General features: G+C 35.4%; 1 protein-coding gene across 1 annotated transcript in view; it reads right to left on the bottom strand.

Annotated features, from left to right (window-relative positions):
* The window catches only part of CRB1 (crumbs cell polarity complex component 1), a 222,629-nt gene that overhangs the window by 54,082 nt on the left and 146,034 nt on the right, over positions 1 to 22,513 (bottom strand). The window contains exon 6 of the mRNA XM_017506056.2: positions 2,466 to 3,422. Within this exon, the coding sequence (XP_017361545.1) occupies positions 2,466 to 3,422 (957 nt within the window). The remainder of the gene's footprint in view (positions 1 to 2,465; positions 3,423 to 22,513) is intronic.

Below are 22,513 nucleotides of genomic sequence, written 5' to 3'. Positions count from 1 at the left end.
CTGATAGAAGTGATGGCTTAGGTGGCTCAAGATACTTCTCTTCAGATATAAAGTATTCTCAAGTAGGAGGCAAGTTGAGATTTTCATTTGCATGTCTTCCAGAATTGCAACATGGTCAATGAATGAAAGCTATGGGCAAATCATATTTTATATCAATATAAGGAAGTAACTTTTGGGCAATTTTTGGCAAGATAGAGTGAGTGATCTTTCTATTCCTGAAGTTGTTTTGCAGAGATTTGAGCCACTATACAATAATATTATAAATTCAGTCATAGAATGGAGCCTCTTCTGTATCTAGGAAACTATAATTCTAAGAGGATAAAATTCTCGAAGTCTAGGTATATGGCTGAAGAAAAGAGATCTGTAAATTGCTTTTGTAAGTCAAATATTCACCAAAGAGCAAAAGGTAGGTGATGCCATTAATTCTGAATAGTTAATATCTTGGATGCTCCATGTTCTCCTGGTCAACACAAGATATGCTGAGGTAACCTTGTGGACACTTCTGTGAACTAAACTTAGGTAAATCCTTTTCAGAACTCTTTCTGTTGAGAAATTAGATTATTTTACAAAGATCAACCTTAAGATATTGGAGATTGCTATGTCTTTTGGGTCTAGTCAGCTACCAAAACCCTCTATATGGTCTCCTTGTTAATTGCCGTGTGTACTATGGTTAGAAACCATTGAGCCAAACGTGAGTGCAAGTCATGAATGGGCTGCAGTTTCCCTTTGTGCTTTTTAGTACGTCTCCTCCCTCTTGAATATATGCGTACAGTGGCAGAAAGACTCCATGTTCTCATTACAGCTTAAAAGCATTGTTTGTAGTGGGAATAAACTCCCCAGGAAACATTCTTTCTCGATAACAAAAAATACAGAATATTTAAATTTTATAATGAAGAGGTGATATGAAAAATATAATTTTCCTTAAATTCATACCAAGAATTTTCAGAAAGAAAAGATTTTGCAGAACTGTCTCTCTGTAAAGTGATCGTTTGAAGTCAAACATTTTCATGAAGGTTAAACAGTTTCAAATAATGTTGGAGTATAAGGAAACTGGGAGGAGCCGGGGAAGGGTAACCCATTCAGGAGCTGGGTTTAAATAGTTCATGGTTTTCCAAGTTGGATAAAATAAAGAAAACCAGAACCCGCTGGATTGGCATCTCTTGAATCTATTTCCTAGGACAGTTAAGATCACCATGGTCAGTATTAACCTCATGGGTCACTGCATCTGGAAGCCAGTCAAAATAAGTCAGCATCTGTTTGTTATTTTGTATATGTAGTAAAAATATTGCCTTAGGTCAATTAAATTTTTCTTCAAAAAGTGAACATTGCCTCAGCATAATTTCCCTTTTTCTCCTTAAAAAAAAATCACAAAACAACTTGCCATTCTGCTTAAAATATTACGTAGAGGTAGTAGATGCCATACTTCATTGTCAAACAGGTCTGTGATTTGTAATGAATATTGTGGTCAGGGGGAAACCCTTGAGTAGTTTCTAATAATTCTTAGCCATTTGAACATGGAATAGAATATAGGCTAAGACTGGTTTTAATTTCACTTCATATAAAGCAGAGAAGACTACTTACCAGATGTTGTCCTACTTCAAGTTACTCAAAAATCTTGGGGTAAATTACAGCTGAACTTCAAAGCAGTCTGTTACAATTACCTCTCAGATTTTTTCAATGTATGATAATAATAATAAAAAGAAACAGGTACATATTGATCACTATCAACAGCAATCTCTAGAACAATGTTGAAAGTTAAGGATTTTGAAATACTTTTCAAACTGTGGTTTACTAGAGAAATCAGATCAATTAGTTTATGGCATCTACCAAGTTCTACTCTTGTTACTTTCCACATTTTATCTTTCTTTATTTTCCCTTAAGACACCTGGTAGATTATCTGTCTTCTCCAGTGCAACCTTGGAAAAGATACCTTTGAATAAAATTGGTTTTTTATAAAAATGCTATACTTAATTACAATTTTGGAGCAAGTGTGAATTGCATAGAAAGGAGAGCAAGGAAGTGAATATTTACCGAGAATTTACTATGCACAAGATATCATGCTAGTATATGGCATTGACACATTTTGTGTCTAAGGGTCCCTTTTTTCAGAAGATTATATCTCTTTCAAATAAGATTTACAATAAATTTCTGATATGCCACCAATTGTAAAATTGCAGTAGCATTTTGCAAACACAAAGATGAAAGCCTATTTGGAAAGGAGCTATCTGCTTATTATTTTTTTTTTTTACTTCTCTTTATGAGTGAAACTGATGTCCTATGAATCCACTCAAAACGAATGAATGCACATCACTGCCCTTTTCTTTTTTTCTCATCAGTGGGAAACCAGTAGCAGAAGTCCTGCGGGGTCATTATGTTTCATGGCAGAAGCAGTCTGGCTGTTTTTGCTATTTCTGCTTGGCCCTGAGGTTCGGCACTGCTAGCCATAGCATTCGGCTTTCTCTCACCTCGCAGGCAGCTGGGGCCTTTGTAGGGCCTGTGGCAGTCACACTGGTAACTCAACCACAAGTTGATGCAGTGTCCCCTGCTTTGACAAGGTTGGCTTTCACACCAATCCTTTCGTACACAGCCTGGCTTGACATTCAGTGATGAGCCAGATGAGATGTTCTCCAGGGTAATGTGATTCCAATCAATTTTAATGTCTTGGAGACAGCCTACAAACGAAGGTGTGGATGGTATATTATAGAAGTTAAGCAGAGCAGCACCACTGCTGGTCCTTCCCACCGGTAAACCACCCAAAAAGGAGTTCCGAAAAGCACATATTGATTGATCACTTTCAAATGGAGAAGCAGCTTTAGTGATGCATTTCTCCTTACAGGAGTCGCCGATTAAGGTAAGGGTCACAGCCTCTGCAAATGTTACCTCCACGAAATGCCACTCTCCATCACTGGTGTTGTGGGAAATGTACAGCAGCACCTTTGGCTGATTATTGACCTGAATTGATAAGTGAATGTAGCCACTTAGCAGTTCCAGCTTCACAAACACATCCCTGTTGCCTCGGAAAAGTAGAAGTGCCATTGGCTGAACGGTCTGAAACCTGAGGGCTATGTTACAAACTGAGTCCTTGGTTGTCACTGAGTCACTTGTGACCCACAGGAAGCCATCGCCCTCAAATGAAAGTGTGGTTGCAATTTCACACAGGGACCCGGTGTAGCCAGACGGACACAGGCAGCTGAATCCATGCTGGCCATCTTGGAAGTGAGGGATGCATATTCCATTATTTAGACATTGCTGATGGGTACAGCCCAGGAGAATATCAGTACAGTCTCTTCCTCCATAAAAAGTTCTAGAAAGGTTATCAAATGGGCAATGGCAAGTATAATTCCCAGGCAAGTTCTCACAAGTGCCACCATTTTGGCAAGGATTTGAAGAACATTCATTGATGTCTTCTTCACAGTGGATTCCTGTTAAACCATAAAAAAGGGTTAAAATTATATATATTCACATCATAAATAGAAGTTTCATATAATTTGCATGTATAATCTTGCAGACATACAGAGCTATCTCAGGTTTAGGAATGTAATGGAGTAAAATGTAAACACTTATTAAGGAAAAATCAATTCTATATTCCACGTGTTGTGAAGGAAAACAAATGCAGTCATGGCAGGCTTTGCCCTCTTCCTCTAAGAATAGATAATTTGCCAAATACAGTGATTGATTCTAGCTATCATTGTCAGATATACATGCAGCATTGAATATCATAAAAACAAAAAAGGTAAAAAAGATATTTCTTGGCATTGATGCACTATACAATTTATTTATTTCAGGACTTTTTTTCTCAGACATTGTATATTCTGTCCCTGGCTGCAGATTTCACTCTATTCTACTTGGAAAAGGTGACTTTGACTTATGTCTTGTTTATACTTCCCTATAATTCCTAAAACCAAAGTTTGCCAGAAATATAGGTAGTCGAAACAATTCTCACTAAGAAGGGCCTCTAAGGTGAATGGAAGACCCCGTTTTCTCCTTCCCTGCAGCACTAGTGTAAATCATGATGTCTAGGCCATAACAAGCTCCTTTCCTCATTTTATTTCTTCAGCTTCTATTATTTTTCTTCTGATTCCAAGTCAAAAAAAGATTTCTAATTAGGAAATTACTCAAATTCATGTAATAGAAGTAACACGAAGAAGGATAACACCTTTTCAAAATGATGGCTGTTGCGCTTCCGGGTAAAAAAGAGTAAAACTAAAAATTTGCTATGCATAAGACTTTATGGTTTCCCCAACATCTTCATTTAAATTATTATATTTGTGCTCACTACAATTTTTCTGAAGTTTTCAAAGTAGATTTTCGTAGTTCTCTTTCACAGAAGAAACTGAAGTGTAGAAAGAGCGAAGTCGAAATTCCAAAGCACTTTTATCATCAGACCCTAAATTAGGTTTTAAAAATCCAACCTGGCCAAGCTTGGTGGTTCACGCCTGTAATCCCAGCACTTTATGAGGCCGAGCAGGGCAGATTGCTTGAAGCCAGGAGTTTGAGACCAGCCTGGCCAACATGATGAAATCCTGTCTCTACTAAAAATAGAAAAATTAGCAAAGCATGGCGGCACGTGACTGTAATCCCAGCTACTCAGAAGGCTAAGGCAGGAGAATCTTGTGAATCCGGGAGGTGGAGATTGCAGTGAGCAGAGATCACGCCACTGCTCTTCAGCCTGGGCAACAGTGCAAGACTCTCGTCTCAAAAAAAAAAAAAAATCCAATCTGACACACTGTTTTTTTTAATAATTTAGTGTATTCGCATTTATTGTTTGTTATTAATATGTATGTCTTATTTTCCCATTTAACTCTATGCCCAAAGGTATGTTTTAAAAAATGTAATCAAAGACTTCTGTATTGATAATGTTGGATCTGAAACCCAGCTATGCTGTGTGGTCCTGAGCAGGTTATGTCCACTTTCCGTATTTCAGTTTCTTCATCTACGAATGAGATTAATAACAGTATTTACATCACTAGGCTCTTTTAAAGATTACGCCAGTTAAGACATGTAAATGTTCATGACATTGTTTGGTGTATAACAAGTTCGTAATAAGTGTTGGCCATTACTAAAAAGTAGTAAAAAAGAATTACCCTCTAATGACAAAATTAAATAGTACGGTAGTCATTGAGAGACTGTTTGGAAAGTGTGGGCATGCATATTGTCCTGTAAATTGTCTAATTTTATACGTGATATTTACTTGGACAGCATGTTAGTCTAGAATCTCATCATATTGTGCTTTCCATGAGGGAAGGAAAATGTCTGTTTTATTCACTAAAATATATCTAAAACATAGCATAGTACCTGGCTGTATTCAGCATTTAGTAATTAATTTTGGAATGAATGAATTCATTATGACCTTCCTAAAGTGATTACTCTGATCCAAAACCAAAGTGCTCTTTTTGTGTAAACTTTTCAATAAATTTATGCAATATTAATCTTTGACCATCTACTGCCATTCATTATCCACACATCTAGGCACTTGATTGGACTCTATTGCACTTATATTTTACTATACTGGGATTACTTTCATACAAGTTTTATCAATTCAAAAATATTTCAAGCTCTGTGAAAACAGTGGACATATTATAATCTTACTTAGAGCCACCCACAGCACCTATACAGTGCTAAGGGTATGAATGATTAAATGTTTGATGGATAGGAAGAACAGAACTGAATGGAACTAATCTATTTGTTAGATAATCATCCTTGGAATCACAGAAAAGTGACATAGAAATTACAGTAAACTATAGTATATTCTAAAGAGATGTTCCCATATAAGTTTAATATAACTGAATATGAAAAGTTGAAACTTTTGTATTAGAAGCTATTTCACTTAAACTTGATTTTCAAAGGATTTTGAGAACAAAAAATTAATAACAAGTATTTGATTAATAGTAAAAACACTGAACTATTCATAAGGTATAACAAAAGCAAAATATGATTTTTTTTCTCCCACCCTAACTTGAAACATATTTAGCAGGGGAAGGTTTTCATTGCCTCTAGATAAAAGTCTTCAGCAGACTCCAGGACTTTTCAGCTCACTCTTGGATAGTAGTGTCACAGTCATTAAAAAAAAAAAAAACCCACAGCAATTAGAATGGCCAGTCACATATAATGATCAAAAGTCTCAATGCAGGAGAAAATCATCTTTTTCTGCTAGGCTAAGTTCAGGAGTCTCGAAGGAAGACTCGGAAGCTCTTTCTATTCTTCCACTGTCTCCACCCTCAGATTTATGTGTTTTTCCCCCTAGAAAGCTGAAGTTTGTGGCAAAAAAAGGGGGAAGAGGGTGCAGAAATTATTCACCTGACCTATACAATATGGTTCCGTGCTTTCTGAGACTGGGCGGTGTTTAAAGTTGATATTTGTTATAAGGGGCACTTCTGAGTTCCTGGAGCCCACTCTATTCTTCCAGCTGAGACTCACTCTAGAGACTTGTGAGGCAGGCATTGCCTCTTCTTTTACTGGTGGCTCACATTTGTTCCTTCTCAAACCCCTTTGCTATTGGTTTACTGACATTTACTCCTCCTTCCTTCTTTATCAACTCTCTTAGGGGAATTCTTTCACCTTCCAACACAGGCCTATTGGGAGGAACGCTTTTTACACAAACTACTTACTAACGCTTCTACCATGGTTCCCCATCTGGACCACAGGATTCACGCACCCTTAATCTGCAGTAGGAGGGGAGCACATTTACTTTCCAACACAGCACAGCAGCAATTCTCTCTCTCTCTTTCCTGCCACCTCAGGTTATGAGTCATCATACTTTTCCATGTTTAGATTCCTCAGGCAGGTGGAGAATCTAGTCTAAGTTGCTTAGTTTTTCCCTTCCCACAACTTTAGATGACACTGGAGTGCTCCTGGAAGCTATGCTCACTCTTATTTGGAATGTAGCATCTAGCGCTCAATTTGAGGAGTAAGGCTCAACTCACAACAGAGCAGCAAGCCTCTCCAGTGAAAGCTCCATATAGACCCACTCCTTCAAATTGCCTCTGAAGAATTTTCACATACCACTGACATAAGTATAAACCTTTCAAAAACCTGAAGTCTGTTATTTGTATTTACTTTGACATCCTGTGTTTTGATCTCTTTTATAATTCACTTTGATACCTGACAGCAACCATATCTTGATCTCTTAGTTGAAATTTCAATTGACCATTTTCTCAATATATAGAATACCTATTCAATGATGTACTCTCAGAGTGTTATACAGCATCCAAAGTAGAAGACATAGACCTAGGCTGAATGTACTTAAAATGTAATGAAAGGACAAAATATCTATTTATGAAAATGCATTGTACATGGTAGGTTCTCAGCAGATGTCGATAATATATGAGAATCAAACTCAGGCAAAAGTGGAGCATATTTAGGAAAGTTTTAGGGAAAAAAGACTTTGAATGATAGATAATGATACATCTTTAGATATGAAAGCTTCATATTAAGTCAAATAAATAAATATTGATTACATATCTTTCATGTATAAAATATTGTGGATAACATGAAGTTTGAACTAGTCCCTGTCCTCAATGAATTTAATAAAGGAAAATTAAGACATATTTGTGAAAAATTAAACGATAGTGCAGGTCAAGACAATACTGAACAGATTTCACTAGACAGTAAACAATAGATTCTAAGTGAACTGTATTGGCAGTCGCTGCTGCAGAGCCTCTGGAGAAGAGTATCTCTTCAGGCCTGGCTGGGAAAGTCTTACAGAGATAGACTTTAATACAGGTTTTCAAATATAGATCAAGTTGATAAAGATGTCCCTGTGTGTGTAAATAAGTCAATAAACAAAACACTCATTGATGGGAAAGCTTAAGACATGTAGAAGAGATAATGGGTTTGGCAATCTTGTTGGCAGGGAGGATTTATGTGGAAAAATAAATGCACAAAGGTTAGATGTAGCCAGAGTGGAGAAGGTCTGAGAACTTATGAGGCTTTTACTGTATTTATTTACTTTCTGGCAGTGAGGAGTCATCCATAATTGTTGGACAAAAAACCAGCATAGTTTCTCATAAAGATCACCTTCACAGGGGTATGTAACACAGAGTGAAGTGGAAACTAGAGATGGGAGACCAACTAGGCAGCTGTTAAAACTATTTACACATACGCTTATTAGGGCCTCAAATAGGGTATTTTTTTATTTACAATTGACAGTACACTTTCATTTGTCCTTGGTGGGCAAATAAGTGCAGATGATCGTGCTTTCTATACCATTGCCTTCTTTTATTTTTTCTTATGATTGCTAAAACGTATGCATTTCATCTTTCATAAAATGTCCATAATTTATGTTTCTTTTAAATATAAATGGAGAAGCAAGTTCTAAATTTTACCATCATTTAAAAAAGAACAACAAAAGGAGAGAAAGCCTGTATTAAGATCAATAGTCTGCAGAACAACAAACAGAATTAGGTATGAAAAGTAGAATGATAAACAGCGATTTATGCTTTTACTTCACTTAAAATCAGTTCTATGGACATCTCCAATGTAAAATAAGATCCGACGTACTTACTTGATGAACGCAGAAAACTAAAAGTGAGAAAAAAGATCAAAATGTCTTGTATTGGTTATTGGAGTAGCTGGGCAAAGAACAAGATCTGCTGTCAATCAAGATAAAAGGATTAGGCAATATTTATGCCTATCGGGGACTATCAGGGCCATTCAGTCTTCTTAATTGGGTATTTTAGTTGAATACAAATTGGTTATGTATGTCCAATTATTTATAGTATGGGGTGAATTTCTTGAAGCTTATTGTTATTTTGCTTATATGAAGTCAATTCATTTAATTAATTAAAAACTGTCCCCTCATTTTATTTTTCTAAAATTTTTTTAGTTCAGTATCTGATTCCATGATGATGCTGCATTGCAAAAATAATCATGATAGCGAAAATTTCTGCCACTTGGTATATCTCATATTTTGTTGAGAATAAATTATATTAATGGATAAAAAGAATGTAGACTTTATATTTAGAATTAATGTCATTGGATAAGAAGATGATTTTTATCATGATTCTCACTTTGCTAAAGCCACGGTTAATGAAATATCTAATATAAAAATATATAATTTACACCAGACATATATATACTAGACCTGTATACAAAGACATATACAAATGAGTAAGTTTCATCTTGATCTGTTTTAATTGACTTAGGATTTTAAAAATTGTAATAAATAGAAATCAAAATAATGATAAAAAACCAAAAACTCAATGCATACATATATCCACTTTTCCTTTCTCAGAAGTTCTAATTTTCATTTGATAATATTATCTGTTATAGCATTAAACATCAGTTGCTAAATAAACATCTTAAAAACTCTAAGCATGATACAAATTAGCAAAAATAAGTATAAGAAAAGAGTTAGTTACTAAGCAAGGTACAAATTAACATGTATAAGTATAAGCAAAGTGTTACCTATGAGCATTGCCATTAAAATGTGAAAACCATGTGTCCTGGCTCCAAACATCTTTCTGTTAAAAAACAGATATCCATCCAAGCACCTACTAGGTGGACAGAGTGAGTTTCTGATCATTTTATACCATATCCAGAAGTGTGGGCTTGTTCTTCAATGTCACCTCTTCCTCTCAGGTAGAGAGTGTGGGGACTTGGTTTTGATTATTTCCCTCCAAGCTGGATCAGTGGGGCTTAGTGTAAGACTCATTTGTGCTGCTTACCAGGCAGACTTGTTATTCTTAGATCCTCTCCCTGTTTAACACATGGTGCCTCCCCTTTGCAATCACGTTAGGGAATGTTATGATCGCAACACTGAACGCTGACATTATTATTAGGAAGAAATGAGTTTTGGGGAATCTAAATACAGATAAGCATTTTGGACAACTTCTATTATGGAAAATTAGGGCCTGATTTTATTTTTCTTTGCAACAATGCACATGCTGTTTTTATTTTTGTTTTCTTTTGTTTGTTTGTTTGGCTTTTGAATAGTGGTTAAGAAATTAATGGCAACTTCAAATGTATTGGATATCTATACAAAGGATAGAAAGGAAAGAAAAATTAAGAGAAAAAAGCAACCACTTTTATTAACTGAGACTGTGGCAGCAGTTACTTGTATGGTGCTATCAGACAAATTCCAGCCTCTGTGAAAGAACAGTTATGCTCCACTCCTTTTAAATCCAATGGCATTTAATTTTGTACAATAAAATAATTAGAATATGTGAGGTGTTTGAGATACACTTAGGGTAATTTGGTGTTTGACTTCTTTTTTGTTTGTTCTTAAAGGGGAACCTGTGGACTTGTAGTGGTTTAACACAGGCAGTATAGGCTGAGAGGCCATGAAGGCCCCTAGAACTACCATACTGCCTAAAATTCTCACCATCAGAGCAGTTCCTTTAGGTTGAGACCTTGTCTCTTAGAAGCCTCAGTAAAGGTAAAAATGTTACCTGAGAGGGGCAGTAACTGCATCACAAAATAGTCATTAAGTGCCTTCTCATGGGCAGTCTATGCTATGTAAAAAAAAAAAAACAAATGTGCCACGTAACTGAGGTCACATAAATTGTGATGGAAACCAGTAATAAGGCAGAAAATGTGTGATACAGGAGACATTGCAATAGTGCATTTCTTCATTCATGTATTATTTATTCATTTTTAAAACTTATTTATCAAGGCTGTAGTTTGTCACTATGTGAGTGCAGGAGATATGATGGTGAAGAAAAATAGATCTAATCCTGCTTCTTGAAGAATACAGTTGAGCCAAGCTTACAGTGATGGGGAAGGCTGAGCAGACAGTGACCTTGAGGATCGAAGGCAGAAATGTATCTATTGGGTGCTAGAGGGTGAGAATGGGACAAGAAAGACAGACGACATATTCAGGGTTCTGATCAATCATCAAACTTGGAGAGACATTTCTAATAGTCCTCAGGGAACCAGAATAAAGTAGTAGAATAAACATGAACTAGGAGTCAGAGTATGACACTGACTTTTATACCAATCACAGTTTTAATACGAGGCTGTGAGAACTTGGGTAAACTAGCTAATTTATTTAAGCTGAAATTTCTTATAAAGTAGAAATAATAAAGCCTATGAAACAATTATTTTTGTGTGAACCAAATGAGCATACTACTTGGAGCATAGTAGTTATTCAAAGAACTTTCACCAACTTTTTTATGGACCGCATAAGTGAACTTGGATAAATATTACTTGAACTAAAATATATAAGGCATACTTATTGAATTTATAGGCAACATGAACCTGTTAAAAATAATGACCACCCTTAGGCAGAAATTATGGTTACCTCTAGTAGTCATTCCCCAGCATGTCCCACCCCTTCCTTACAGAGAGACATGTATCCTACCATATAGAATACACATGTCAAGTATATTCTTTCACACACTCCTTTACAGCTGAGTCATGGGCATGTGACCCAATCCTGATCAATAGGACTTAAGGGTTGCTCTGCTAGGGGGAGGCCGAAAATGGCTTTCTGCTCCAAAATAATAAAGAGACATACCTTTGGAGGGCTGCAAGGAGGGAAAGGATCAGGAAGAATTACTAATGGATACTAGGCTTAATATCTGGGTGATGAAATAATCTGTACAACAAACCCCATGACACAAGTTTGCCTAGGTAACAACCTGCGCTTATACCCTTGAACCAAAGCTAAAAGTTAAAAAAAAAGGAAGAAAGAAAATGAGAACTTTAACACAATACGTACTTATACACACACCTTAATAATTTATGAATATATGCAAATGAGTCCATATGGCCAATATAGCACAGTGATTTACAAAAGGAAGGGAGAAAAATGAATGGGGGATGGGAGAAACTATAGAATAGAAAAGGATGCGACAGAATGGAATCTGCAAGCCAGGGTTCTCATGTCAACCAAAAAAGACAGTTCTCTATAATCTGAAGTAAAGGGTTAACTTTCTTCACCTGAGGTGAAGAAACCACAAAACTGGATAGAAGAGATAACAGCTTATTGGGTGAAGACCTATGAGTTTCAATTGATAATAATTTACCTATAATTATTATTAACAATTATATAACATTATATATAGTACTGCAGTCTATGGTTTACTTTTATACATATAACCTGAACTTATCTTTGAAATATGGATCAATGGTGATGTGACTTTCCAAATTTTGTGACATTGGGGCTGTCACGACAGAAACAGTGTCTGGGGCAAAGGAAATGACAATTCCTTTCTAACTCCCGATCTGAACTCGAAATATTTTTGTTTTAGGAGTTGGAGATAAAATATGGACACTCCAATAAAGAAAGGTAATATAATAGTGATTTTACTTGAAATCAGGTCATTAGAGAAATTCTTGGAGCAAATTGGATGTTTAACCATGAGAAAAGCAGATACTAGGGATTATCAGAAGGGTCTTCATGCAACTAAAGGTCCACCACATGGAATTTTATGTTTTATTTGTTTCTAACTGTGAAAACTAGTACCAATGGTACGAAGCTTTTGGGTGGTTTATTTGTGCAGGATCTTCTAGTAGTTGAGGCTCATCAAGCATAGAACCAGCTGTCTTCAGAGGAAGTATGTTTCCTGACATTGAAGCTGTGCAGATTTAGAGAGGATCATCATTCAGCGTGGATATTGTAATAGAAATTTAAGAAAAGGTGCGTTATAGAGTTCAATGGCCTCTAAAGATTCTCCCAGTCCTAAGATTCTATCATAATTTCTAAGTAAAGAATATGCTACGTGCATACTTTCTAAGTAGATAATTTCTAAGTGGAAAATATGCTGAACAAAATAAAAGTTGACATTTTCTTAATTTCATAATTTTGTTACAGTTTAATAAAGCTCTAAAAAGGGAAGAGCAATAACTTTTTAAGACGGCTACTAGTAAGGATTAAATGAGGCAATTGTTCATAGCATGGGGTTCCAGGTCATAGGTGCTTATCAAATGTTGCTTGTCTTGCCATAATTCCCCAACTCCATTTTTATTTGCTTAAAGCATAGATTTCATCATATCTACATTTTTTCTCTGTCTTGATTACCATTAAATTTTACTGTTCTGAAGGTCAATTCCTGTACATGACCTCAGTTATGCAGAACATAATTAAGAACAAAGATATGCTATAAAAGCTTCTGTGTTTAAAACTAGAGACTGCAAAGTTTGTTAACTATTTCCTCAGGCCCTAGTCCATCATTCATTATAATTTTAGATACAATTAAAGCAAGTTTGATTATCAAATATTTCATCTTGCAGTGGAATAGAATCAATGAAAGAAAAGGACAAGGATAAGGGAGAACTTTTGAGCAGCATTTTCAGCAGCAGGAAATGACGGCTGAGAACTAGACAATGAATGAGAGTGGATGGAACTAACACTTAGTGAGTCTCAGATCTGTGCCAGTCACCGTGGTAAGTGCTTCATTGATGTGGCCATTTAATCCTTCTAATAAATGATGAAGCATATATTGCTACCTTCATTTCACAGATGAGGAAACTGAGCCAACTTGTGGTTGGTACTCAGTGTGCCTGACTCCTGAAATCAGACATTTGTTCTCTACCACATGTTGCCTCCAAGGAAAATAATATGATGAGCTGAAATAAAATAATATTAAAAAGTATAGTACCTGAAAAGTATTGAAAATAGGAGCGAAATCAAAATTGATAGGGCCTAGGACAATAAATAATAACATTGTTGTCAATAAGGTGCAAAATTTTGTGCAACACTTGTTATCCAGAAATGCAAGAAATGTGTAATATATTTCTGAAATATTTAAATGTGAAATTATTAAAATGAAACATTTTCCCACAAGAATTATAAAACTGTGTTATGCCAAAAGCTCCTTTATGTGAGCCACTCTCAACCTTAATGATATCAGAAAAATGTGGTGTTGCTATATTGGTAACTTATTTTGTATGTTAAGATTGTGCGTGTACAGCATAAAGCATGGAATTGTTTCTTTAGTAGCCATTCCTTACCTCTACTTTATGATTCCACTGTTCTAAAGTTCTGATACAAGAGACACATATACACACTCTCCAGACCTGATATTTGTTCAGAACCATACAGTAGCTCAGATAAAAAAAAATATATACTGAGTCCAGAGGAAGATTTGAATCCGTCTATTGTGTGGAAAGTATTCTGAGCTCTTCAAAAGAAAGACAAAATAGCTGCAAAAAGCCTTGCATTTCAGTTCCACATGTCACTGGATTTTGCACTTCAAAAGTCATACTTTGAAGCTCAGGGGATGTAGGTAAGTGATTTTTAGTTATTTTACAGACTAACAAGTAGAAAGCACAGCATTGCACATGCTCACTCTTGTTGACTTGACTTTGAAAAGTAATTTCAGAGAAACTCAACCCAGTTCAACCATAACTATCCTAATTGGCTTTGATCAGTAAATCATCAGAAATGGCTCTGCTCTTGCTTAGCCCTTTCTTCCCTTGTCCTGACAAAAGTGAATGATTAAACACTCAAGTTACAGTGAATTCTAAAAATCTGTCTTGTACTGAGTTGGATGTGTTGCTATTCTAAGAAATGTTGGTGTTCTCTCTGCCATGGCAAGAACTGGCTTTACAGTCTTTGGTAGTGCTGTTTGTCAGTTTTTACAAATGTATTAATATTTTTATTCTGTACAGCCATGAAAATATCAAAGGCCGTGTATATTACTGGCCTGTAAGGCCTGACATTCAAGGCCCTCCACATTCTGGCTTTTATTCATCTGTCAGCATTATTTTCCATTGCTTACTACATAAATAGTTGTATTAAAATATATTTTCAGTAGAATAACATTTGAAACACAATCAAAGCTTTCTCTCTCTCTTCAGTTTTTTCAAAATCCCAACTTTCTTTCAGAGTTCTGCTCAATTGCCACTTACCCCTATTGAAATGCCTTCTCTTGGTAACTCATGTTTGTCCTTGAACATCTGAGGCTTATCTACATGAAACTCAGCATAGAGTACATTGTATTCTCTTTTTAAAATATTTGTGATTTGCTTTCCTCAACTGTATCGTAAGACTTATAAGTGTGAATGCCTCTTTCTATTTACTTCCTGGTATACTGTATAATACAGTATACACACTGTATATGCACTATACAATAACACAGTGTAATGTGTATATCTTGATGAAATGTGTGAAATACTGTAATCAAAAGAAACATGCATTCAGTCTTTTCTTCTGCATGGAGAGTCTAATGTATTGGAAGACAACTTTAGTCTTTATTCAATGCAAAGTTGTAAACCTGGCATTTGCAGATATCTAATGTATCCATGAATGGACATGACAAGTCTGTAAATTATTTGAAAAAACATATAATATTTTGTGATTTTTGCATCTTTCTGTGGGAAGACTTTATAGTATATATAAATATATATGATAGTATATAAAATATAGTATAAGAATCCCTTAGTGGGAGTGCATGTGGTTAAAATGCAAAATCTTAGGACATATCCCTAGAAATTCTGATTCTGTGAATCAGAATCAGGCTGAGACAGCTGCAGTTTTTATGAGCATACCAGGTAATTCTTTTAACACTCTTCCTCAGACCTGGTCTAAAATTTCAACCAATTTTCAGAGGAATACTTGATCTGGAGAAGCCAAGAAGCTCTGGTTGCAGGAAATAAAACACTTTCAGAAACACTAATTTTATTTACCCATGTAAATGTGTCAGTTCAAAGAAGCTGGCTTTGGATTGGCATTTAAACTGTCCCTAACCAATGGCAGTGACCTTTAGAAGAAACAACTTAGTTGATAGAGGTTTTCTTCATAAAAGACTGAACTACTTCACCAAAGTATTTCTTTAAAATTTCTATTTGGCCAAAACCCAAAATCTCTAACATACTATGGATCATACCATATGCTGCCTATTAACTGAGTAGATTTCATTATGTCCTTCATAGACTAAAAAGAATATATTAAATATGCAACAAGAAAATTTCCTCCACATTTTGTCTTTGCTTTCACCGTTTTTCCATTTCAGTCTTTCTTAGTACAATCTTAAGATTAAAAAATACCTGTGTCATATCATGGCAAGCATAGGCTGACTTAGCTTCTTAATTAGGCTTACATATACTAATTGGCAAGCCAACTGAATAAACGTGGAAGAGAGAGGAGGTGTTTGGAAGTTAAATGTCCCAGTTAAATATGTGCTCCTACAAGAGCCATGTCGTTTCTCTGAGTTTTAACTTTGTCCACAGTGAAGTGGGAGTAGCCACCTTTGCGCTGCCTGACCTAGTTGTTGTGAGAACCGGAAAAGGTAATTAATATGTAAACATTTTAGAAAATATAAAGTGCTCTATTTGGCAAAATATAAAGCATTATACAACTATAGGGTAATAATGCTTCTTCAAATCTCTGGAATTTGTCACTGGTTAAAAAAAAGTAAAAATCCACCTAATTTTACAGTTAGTTAACAAAAGAAACATTTGAAATGTTAAATTTATATTAGAGATACATCCATTTTGTAAATATAAATTCTAGCAGCTATTTAATTAAAATATGCAGAATATTGAGCATATGAATAACATTAGCTACTGCTATTAAGTAGGCATTGTGTGCAGGTCACTCTGGTAAGTATTTACTGTATTATTCATTTCTCACAACCTCAGTGAGCTAATTAAGCTGAACAAGTTGAAACTTTGAGAGCTTATGAAACTTGCCAAAAGTCACAGAATTAGAAAGTGGTAGACTGAAATTTACATCTGGCAGTGCCCAAATACCAATTAGTTACACTTATATCTATCACAAGTTTAGCCATATAGAAGTAATATAACAAGTTTGAAAAGTGTAAACAACAATAATAGTTGCTTTTTAGGAGGGGCACACACCCATTCTGTGGCGTCACCTATTTAGTAGTTACTGTCAACATCCCATCAAAATGTGTATGAAGACAAGAAAAAGATGAGAGATAACACAGTACTAAAAGACAAAATGAAAAGATAATTAGTGTCTGAATTGGAGAAAATACTTAACTGTAAAACCAAAGGTGCCAAATTAAACAAGACCAACATTAAACAAAGAAAGTAGCAACAGAAATGGTGACTAACCTCATCTGATAAGTTCCACGACTTTTAGGAAAGTACAGAGACATGTTTTTCCTATCCTGCAATCTGCAGTTAGGCTCAGAGCCCTGGGTCTGCACTGAGAGAGCCAGCTGATGGTCACTCAGTTGCTTTACAGAGCTAGTTTGAATACTATTTTCCTTGTCATTTTTATACCCTGTCTTCTCCATGCCTTGAGAAATGACAACTTGCAAAGCAAAACAAGACAAAAGCAACAGAGGACTATATTTTATGTATCTTACAAATGACAGAGAAGATATCCACTTGTTTTGAAGAATCTGTGAAATAGGTAAGATTCCGGTACAGTTTAGTATTATTACAACAGATGGTTACCAACTATCAGAGCTTGAATAGTGATTATCTTTCCACTATATATCTGAGGTGGAACTTTGACTGTTCCTCAAGACAGTCAATGAACCTGGCTAGTCATAGGTCACACATTTATTTTGTTAGCAAACACTAGGTCTGGCTGTGCACTTGCTAAGGGGATGTGGGGAAGAGCAATGAGATAGATAGAGAGAGAAAACAAATTCCTTTCAACATCAGATTGTAGTCATGTGTAAGTTAGGATGATTTGGCAGCAGGCAATAGAAAACGTAAATGAAGCTTGCCAAAATATTAACACTTATTGGCTCACATAAGGAGGAAGTCCAAGAAAAAGACATCAGCAGGGTTACCTTGAAGACTTCAAAAGATCAAGAACTCAGGTATGTACCACTTCTTCACTCTACTGCTCAGAGTTTCAGCTTCACCTCGAGGACATTTTCAAAGTTATAGGATGGCTGCAAGTGGCACTCTATCTACATGCTTCTTCATTCACATCCCCCTGATAGCGCTACCTTAAGAATAAATGAGAATTTCCCTAGAAGCCACCAGCAAACCTTTACTCATATTCATCTCTAAATGAATCAAAGGCACGAAGTGGGAGGAAAGTGGGTTATTCTTTGGAACTGAGAATGAGAAAGAAGTCAGCCTTCCCTCATGTACCTGGCTGCCAGGAAAAGGAGATTATTAAAGAAGCTGTTGTTCTTTCATGAAGAGGTAAAGAAGAGGGAATGCAAGATGATTGGCCAAACACGTGTTGTGTGTTTGAGTATATTCACATATGCATGCAGTATGCATTCCTAGAGCTCCACAAAAGAAAGGGAAGATAACTCTAAAGCACTAAAGGAAGAAAGCTTAAAATCTGGTTTATAACAAAAAGCCAATTTTAGAAGACTGCATTATTTTCATGATAATATGCATGAAAACTTGGTTTCTATAGAAATAAAGTAAAAGACACAAAAATAAAAACAATAACTGAAAAGACCACAGGATATGGGATGAAGGACCACAGGCCGAGATGAGATGAAAAGGGTGCTGTGTAAAATAGCAAGGATAAACTAAAGCTAGCATTGCAATAGTGCTACTAAAATCTACATGGGAGCAGAAAAGTGGAAAACTGGTACTGCAGATAAGCAAAGCAGTATGATCTGGGAACTGGTTATACAGATACTTTAGTTGGTGAGAACACATTAAGCTAAATATTATAGTCTATTTTTTTATTGTACTTCAATAAAAATTTAAGAAGTGTATCTGCGATAAGAGAACAAAACTGAGAAACTGTCCCAGAGATAAAGGGACTAGAGAACAGAAATTAGACCTTAAAATGTCAAATGTAACTGAGAGAGAAATCAACATACTTTGAAGAGGATTAATAATAAAAGACAGGTGACTTTTTTCTTCTTGTTGAATAAGACTGGAGACAGCATATAAAAATAAATGACTATCTTTTAGTCAACACTAATTTTAAAAGGCGTACATCTAAATAATGATGAAATAATAACTGTGATTGAATAAAGAAAATGTGGTGTATATACGCCATGGAATACTATGCAGCCATAAAAAGAACAACGTAATGTTTTTTGTGGGAACATGGATGGAGCAGGAGGCCATTATCCCTAGCTACCTGATGCAGGAACAGAAAACCAAATACTGCATGTTCTCACTTATAAGTGAGAGCTAAATGATGAGAACTCATGAACACAAAGAAAGGAACAATAGACACTGAGGACTCCTTGGGGGTGGAGGGTGGCGTAAGGGAGAGAGGCAGAAAAAGTAACTATTGAGTACTACGCTTAGTACCTGCATGACAAAATAATCTGTAGGACAAACTCCTGCGACACGAGTTTAACTGTATAACAAACCCGCACATGTACCCCCATCTCAAAATAAAAGTTAAAAAGAAAAACAAAAAGAAGAAAAGCAACAATAAAAATTAACTGTGGATACAGGGAAAACATAAAAATATTAATTCCCATTAAAATATTTTGAGACATAAAAATAAATATAAAAGATACAATTAAATTCCAAAAGAATATCAAAATAATGTAATTAACAGTTAAAACATTTTGAATATAAAAGATTGAGATCCTGAAATTCTGTGCATAGAGAAACTGTCATTCAAATTCGTAGACAACAGAAAGACATACTACTTTGGATAAGTGCATATCCTAAAAATGCTTAAAGATAAACTTCATGTGACTAAGGGAAAAATTAAAATATCATTGAGAAGAATATTAGTTAAATAGCATAAAATAATAATCATCAAATATTAGTGGGCAGATTATTAAAGAACATTAAAACCAGTTCAATTTGAAGTTATGGCTAAATTATTTTCCAAAAAGAAGATATAAAATATGACAAATTGTTCAAAGTTATTCTCCAAAAGTGAATTTTCAAAATGTATAAATAATAATTGTATGATAATAATTTGTTCCCAAGTTCACGACTATTTTAACAAAAACCATGCTACCATGGAAAAGATGGAATTTTATTTAAAACATGCTAAATTCTTTGTCTTACATAGTGGGCAATCAAAACGATATGATTTCACTTTGACCTTGATAATTAGAGGAGAATAGATTAAAACATTTAAAAATGTTTTTAAGTTTAAAAGTGACCAGTGAAAACAAAATATGGAAATTCTAAAACACTGGTGAAGATAAACCTTCACAAAATAATATACAAAAGTACAAAAATTATTTTTAAAACACCAATTAAAAAAACCCCACAGTCCACTATAACAAAAATTGAGATGGTAGAAGCAAGCTTATTATACCATTATACGAATGGCATAATAATAACTATATATATGCGTAAACTCACCAGTAAAAGGCAGTGACTCAAAAACTGTGCTACAAAGAGAAAGCTTTAAAAATATTGTGACGTAGCAATTTATTAGAATACAAAGCTCTATGTAATATAATTTCAATTTCTCTTTGTGTGTGTGTGTGTGTGTGTGTGTGTGTGTGTTGGGGAAGGGAAGAAGAAAGAGAGAGGGAAAGAAGAGAAGGAAGGGGTAATAAATATACTAAAATATTTTTAGGTGTGAGTTGAGAATTTTTAACTTCCTTTACTTCTTTCTACATTTTCCAAATTTTCTACAATGAATATGCTTTACTTTAATTTAGAAAAAGATAACAGACATATTTCAAAACAGAAATACAAAAGCTATTAAGTCTCTAAGAGTCAAAGTAAAAGAAAACTTAAATCAGGGCTGGATAGTATCTGAGTGACAAACCTTGTGCATGAAAGTAAGGAAAGGAATTTCTGTTTATTTTGTTTGCACATTTTATAATTTACTCTGAAAGAAAGAAACAGGATAGATTTTGTAAGAGTACCAGAGATTCAAAAGAGAATTAGAAGTGCATAGTTTCTGCTTTTGAAATGTGTCTTTGTGTTTTCCATATTAAAAAAAAAAAAAAAAAAAAAAAAAACTAAAAAAAAAAAAAAAAAAAAAAAAAAAAAAAAAAAGCCCTTATATTCAAAATCTCTGACCTTACTTTAATGGCACAATGTTGTGAAGGATGCACCACCATCTAGTGGTAACTCCGGTTAATTGCAGAACCATTGATTCATTCATTAGTTCATTTATCACTTGGATATAAATAGCAGTTTGCCATCTAATATTAGGCATTTACTGAATCTTTTCGTTTTATTGACTTAGTCCTCACATATAGTAGGCAGAGTTCTATATGGCTCTAGAGCTCCCAATGATCCCCATGTCCTGGCATTCACATCCTTGGCTAATCCCCTTCCCTTGAGTCTGGACTGGAACTAGCAACTTGCTTCTATTTGCCATAATGAATAGCATATGGCAAAGGTTGGCCTGGCATGGTGGCACATGCCTGTAATCCCAGCACTTTGGGAGGCTGACATGGGTGGATCAAGAGGTCAGGAGTTCAAGACCAGCCTGGCCAACATAGTGAAACCCCATCTCTACTAAAAATACAAAAATTAGCCAGGCATAGTGGCACACGCCTGTAATCCCAGCTACTCAGGAGGCTGAGGCAGGAGAATCGCTTGAATCCAATGGTGGAGGTTGTGGTGAGTCCAGATGGCAATACTGCACTCCAGCCTGGGTAACAGAGTGAGAGTCCATCTCAAAAAAATATATATATGGCAAAGATCATGAGATGTTACTTCAGTGATTATGTCACAAAAGATCGTGACTTCCACCTTACCAGAAGGCTCTATTTCATAATGATTTTGGTCAAACTGCCATTGATAGAGAAGGCTCACTGCCATTAAGAAACTGAGGTCCGCAGTCTAACCACCTTGAAAGAATTTGAACCCGTCAAAAACCACACAAATAAACTCTGAAGTAGATTACTTCCCTGTTGAGCGTTTAGAGGAGACCCCACCCTTAGCCAACACTTTGCCTGTAGCCATACGAAAGACTCTGAAGGAGTGAAAACAGCTAAGCCATTTTCCACTGAAACTGTGAGATAATAAATGCGTGTTATTTTAAGTTGCAGTTTGGGGGAAATTTGTTATGCAGCAGTTGTTTACTAATACATGATGAAAACTTTATGAGGAAAGTAGCATTAAAATCTCCAGTTTATAGAAACCTAAACACAAAGAGATTAAATGACTTAACCAAGCACACAAACTATGGATAGAAAAGTCAAAATTCAAACTCATATCTATTTGATTTCTTACACCATGTTCTTTCCGACAGTGTGATGCCACAACCCTGTTGGACTATTTCCTGTAAGCCAGACACTGTGAAAAGCACTGGCATTGCACAGATGAAAGACATCCTTTTCCTTCCCCTCCAAAAAAGAGCTCACAATCTTTTGTGGGAAAATGACAGCTAAGGTAATCAACAGTTGCATTAAAGTATCCTAAATATACTACATTCACTAGAGTGTTATAAATGTGACATTAAAACAACCAAAAGATGTGCATCTAACAGCCTAGAGTTAGGGAATAAAGGTGGACTTGAGGGGATGGGGCTAATCAAGGAAGATTTCCTCAGGTAGGTGGCATCTGAATCATGTCATGAAGGATGAACTGGAAATAAGATGAAGAAGGTGAGCATTGCAAGTGGAGAGAATAACATGGAGAAATACATGGAGACTTGAGTTCTTCTTGGCTTCTGAAAGAAATAGAGAATTTATATATATATATATGTATAGAGTCACATGTAATATATCTGTATCTGCCTGTTACACACACGGACATACATGGACACACACACACACACACACAC

The sequence above is a fragment of the Cebus imitator genome, unplaced genomic scaffold (assembly GCF_001604975.1).
Source record: "Cebus imitator isolate Cc_AM_T3 unplaced genomic scaffold, Cebus_imitator-1.0 Scaffold347, whole genome shotgun sequence".
NCBI classification, from domain to species: domain Eukaryota; kingdom Metazoa; phylum Chordata; class Mammalia; order Primates; family Cebidae; genus Cebus; species Cebus imitator.
This window is presented reverse-complemented; position numbering and strand designations above follow the sequence as displayed.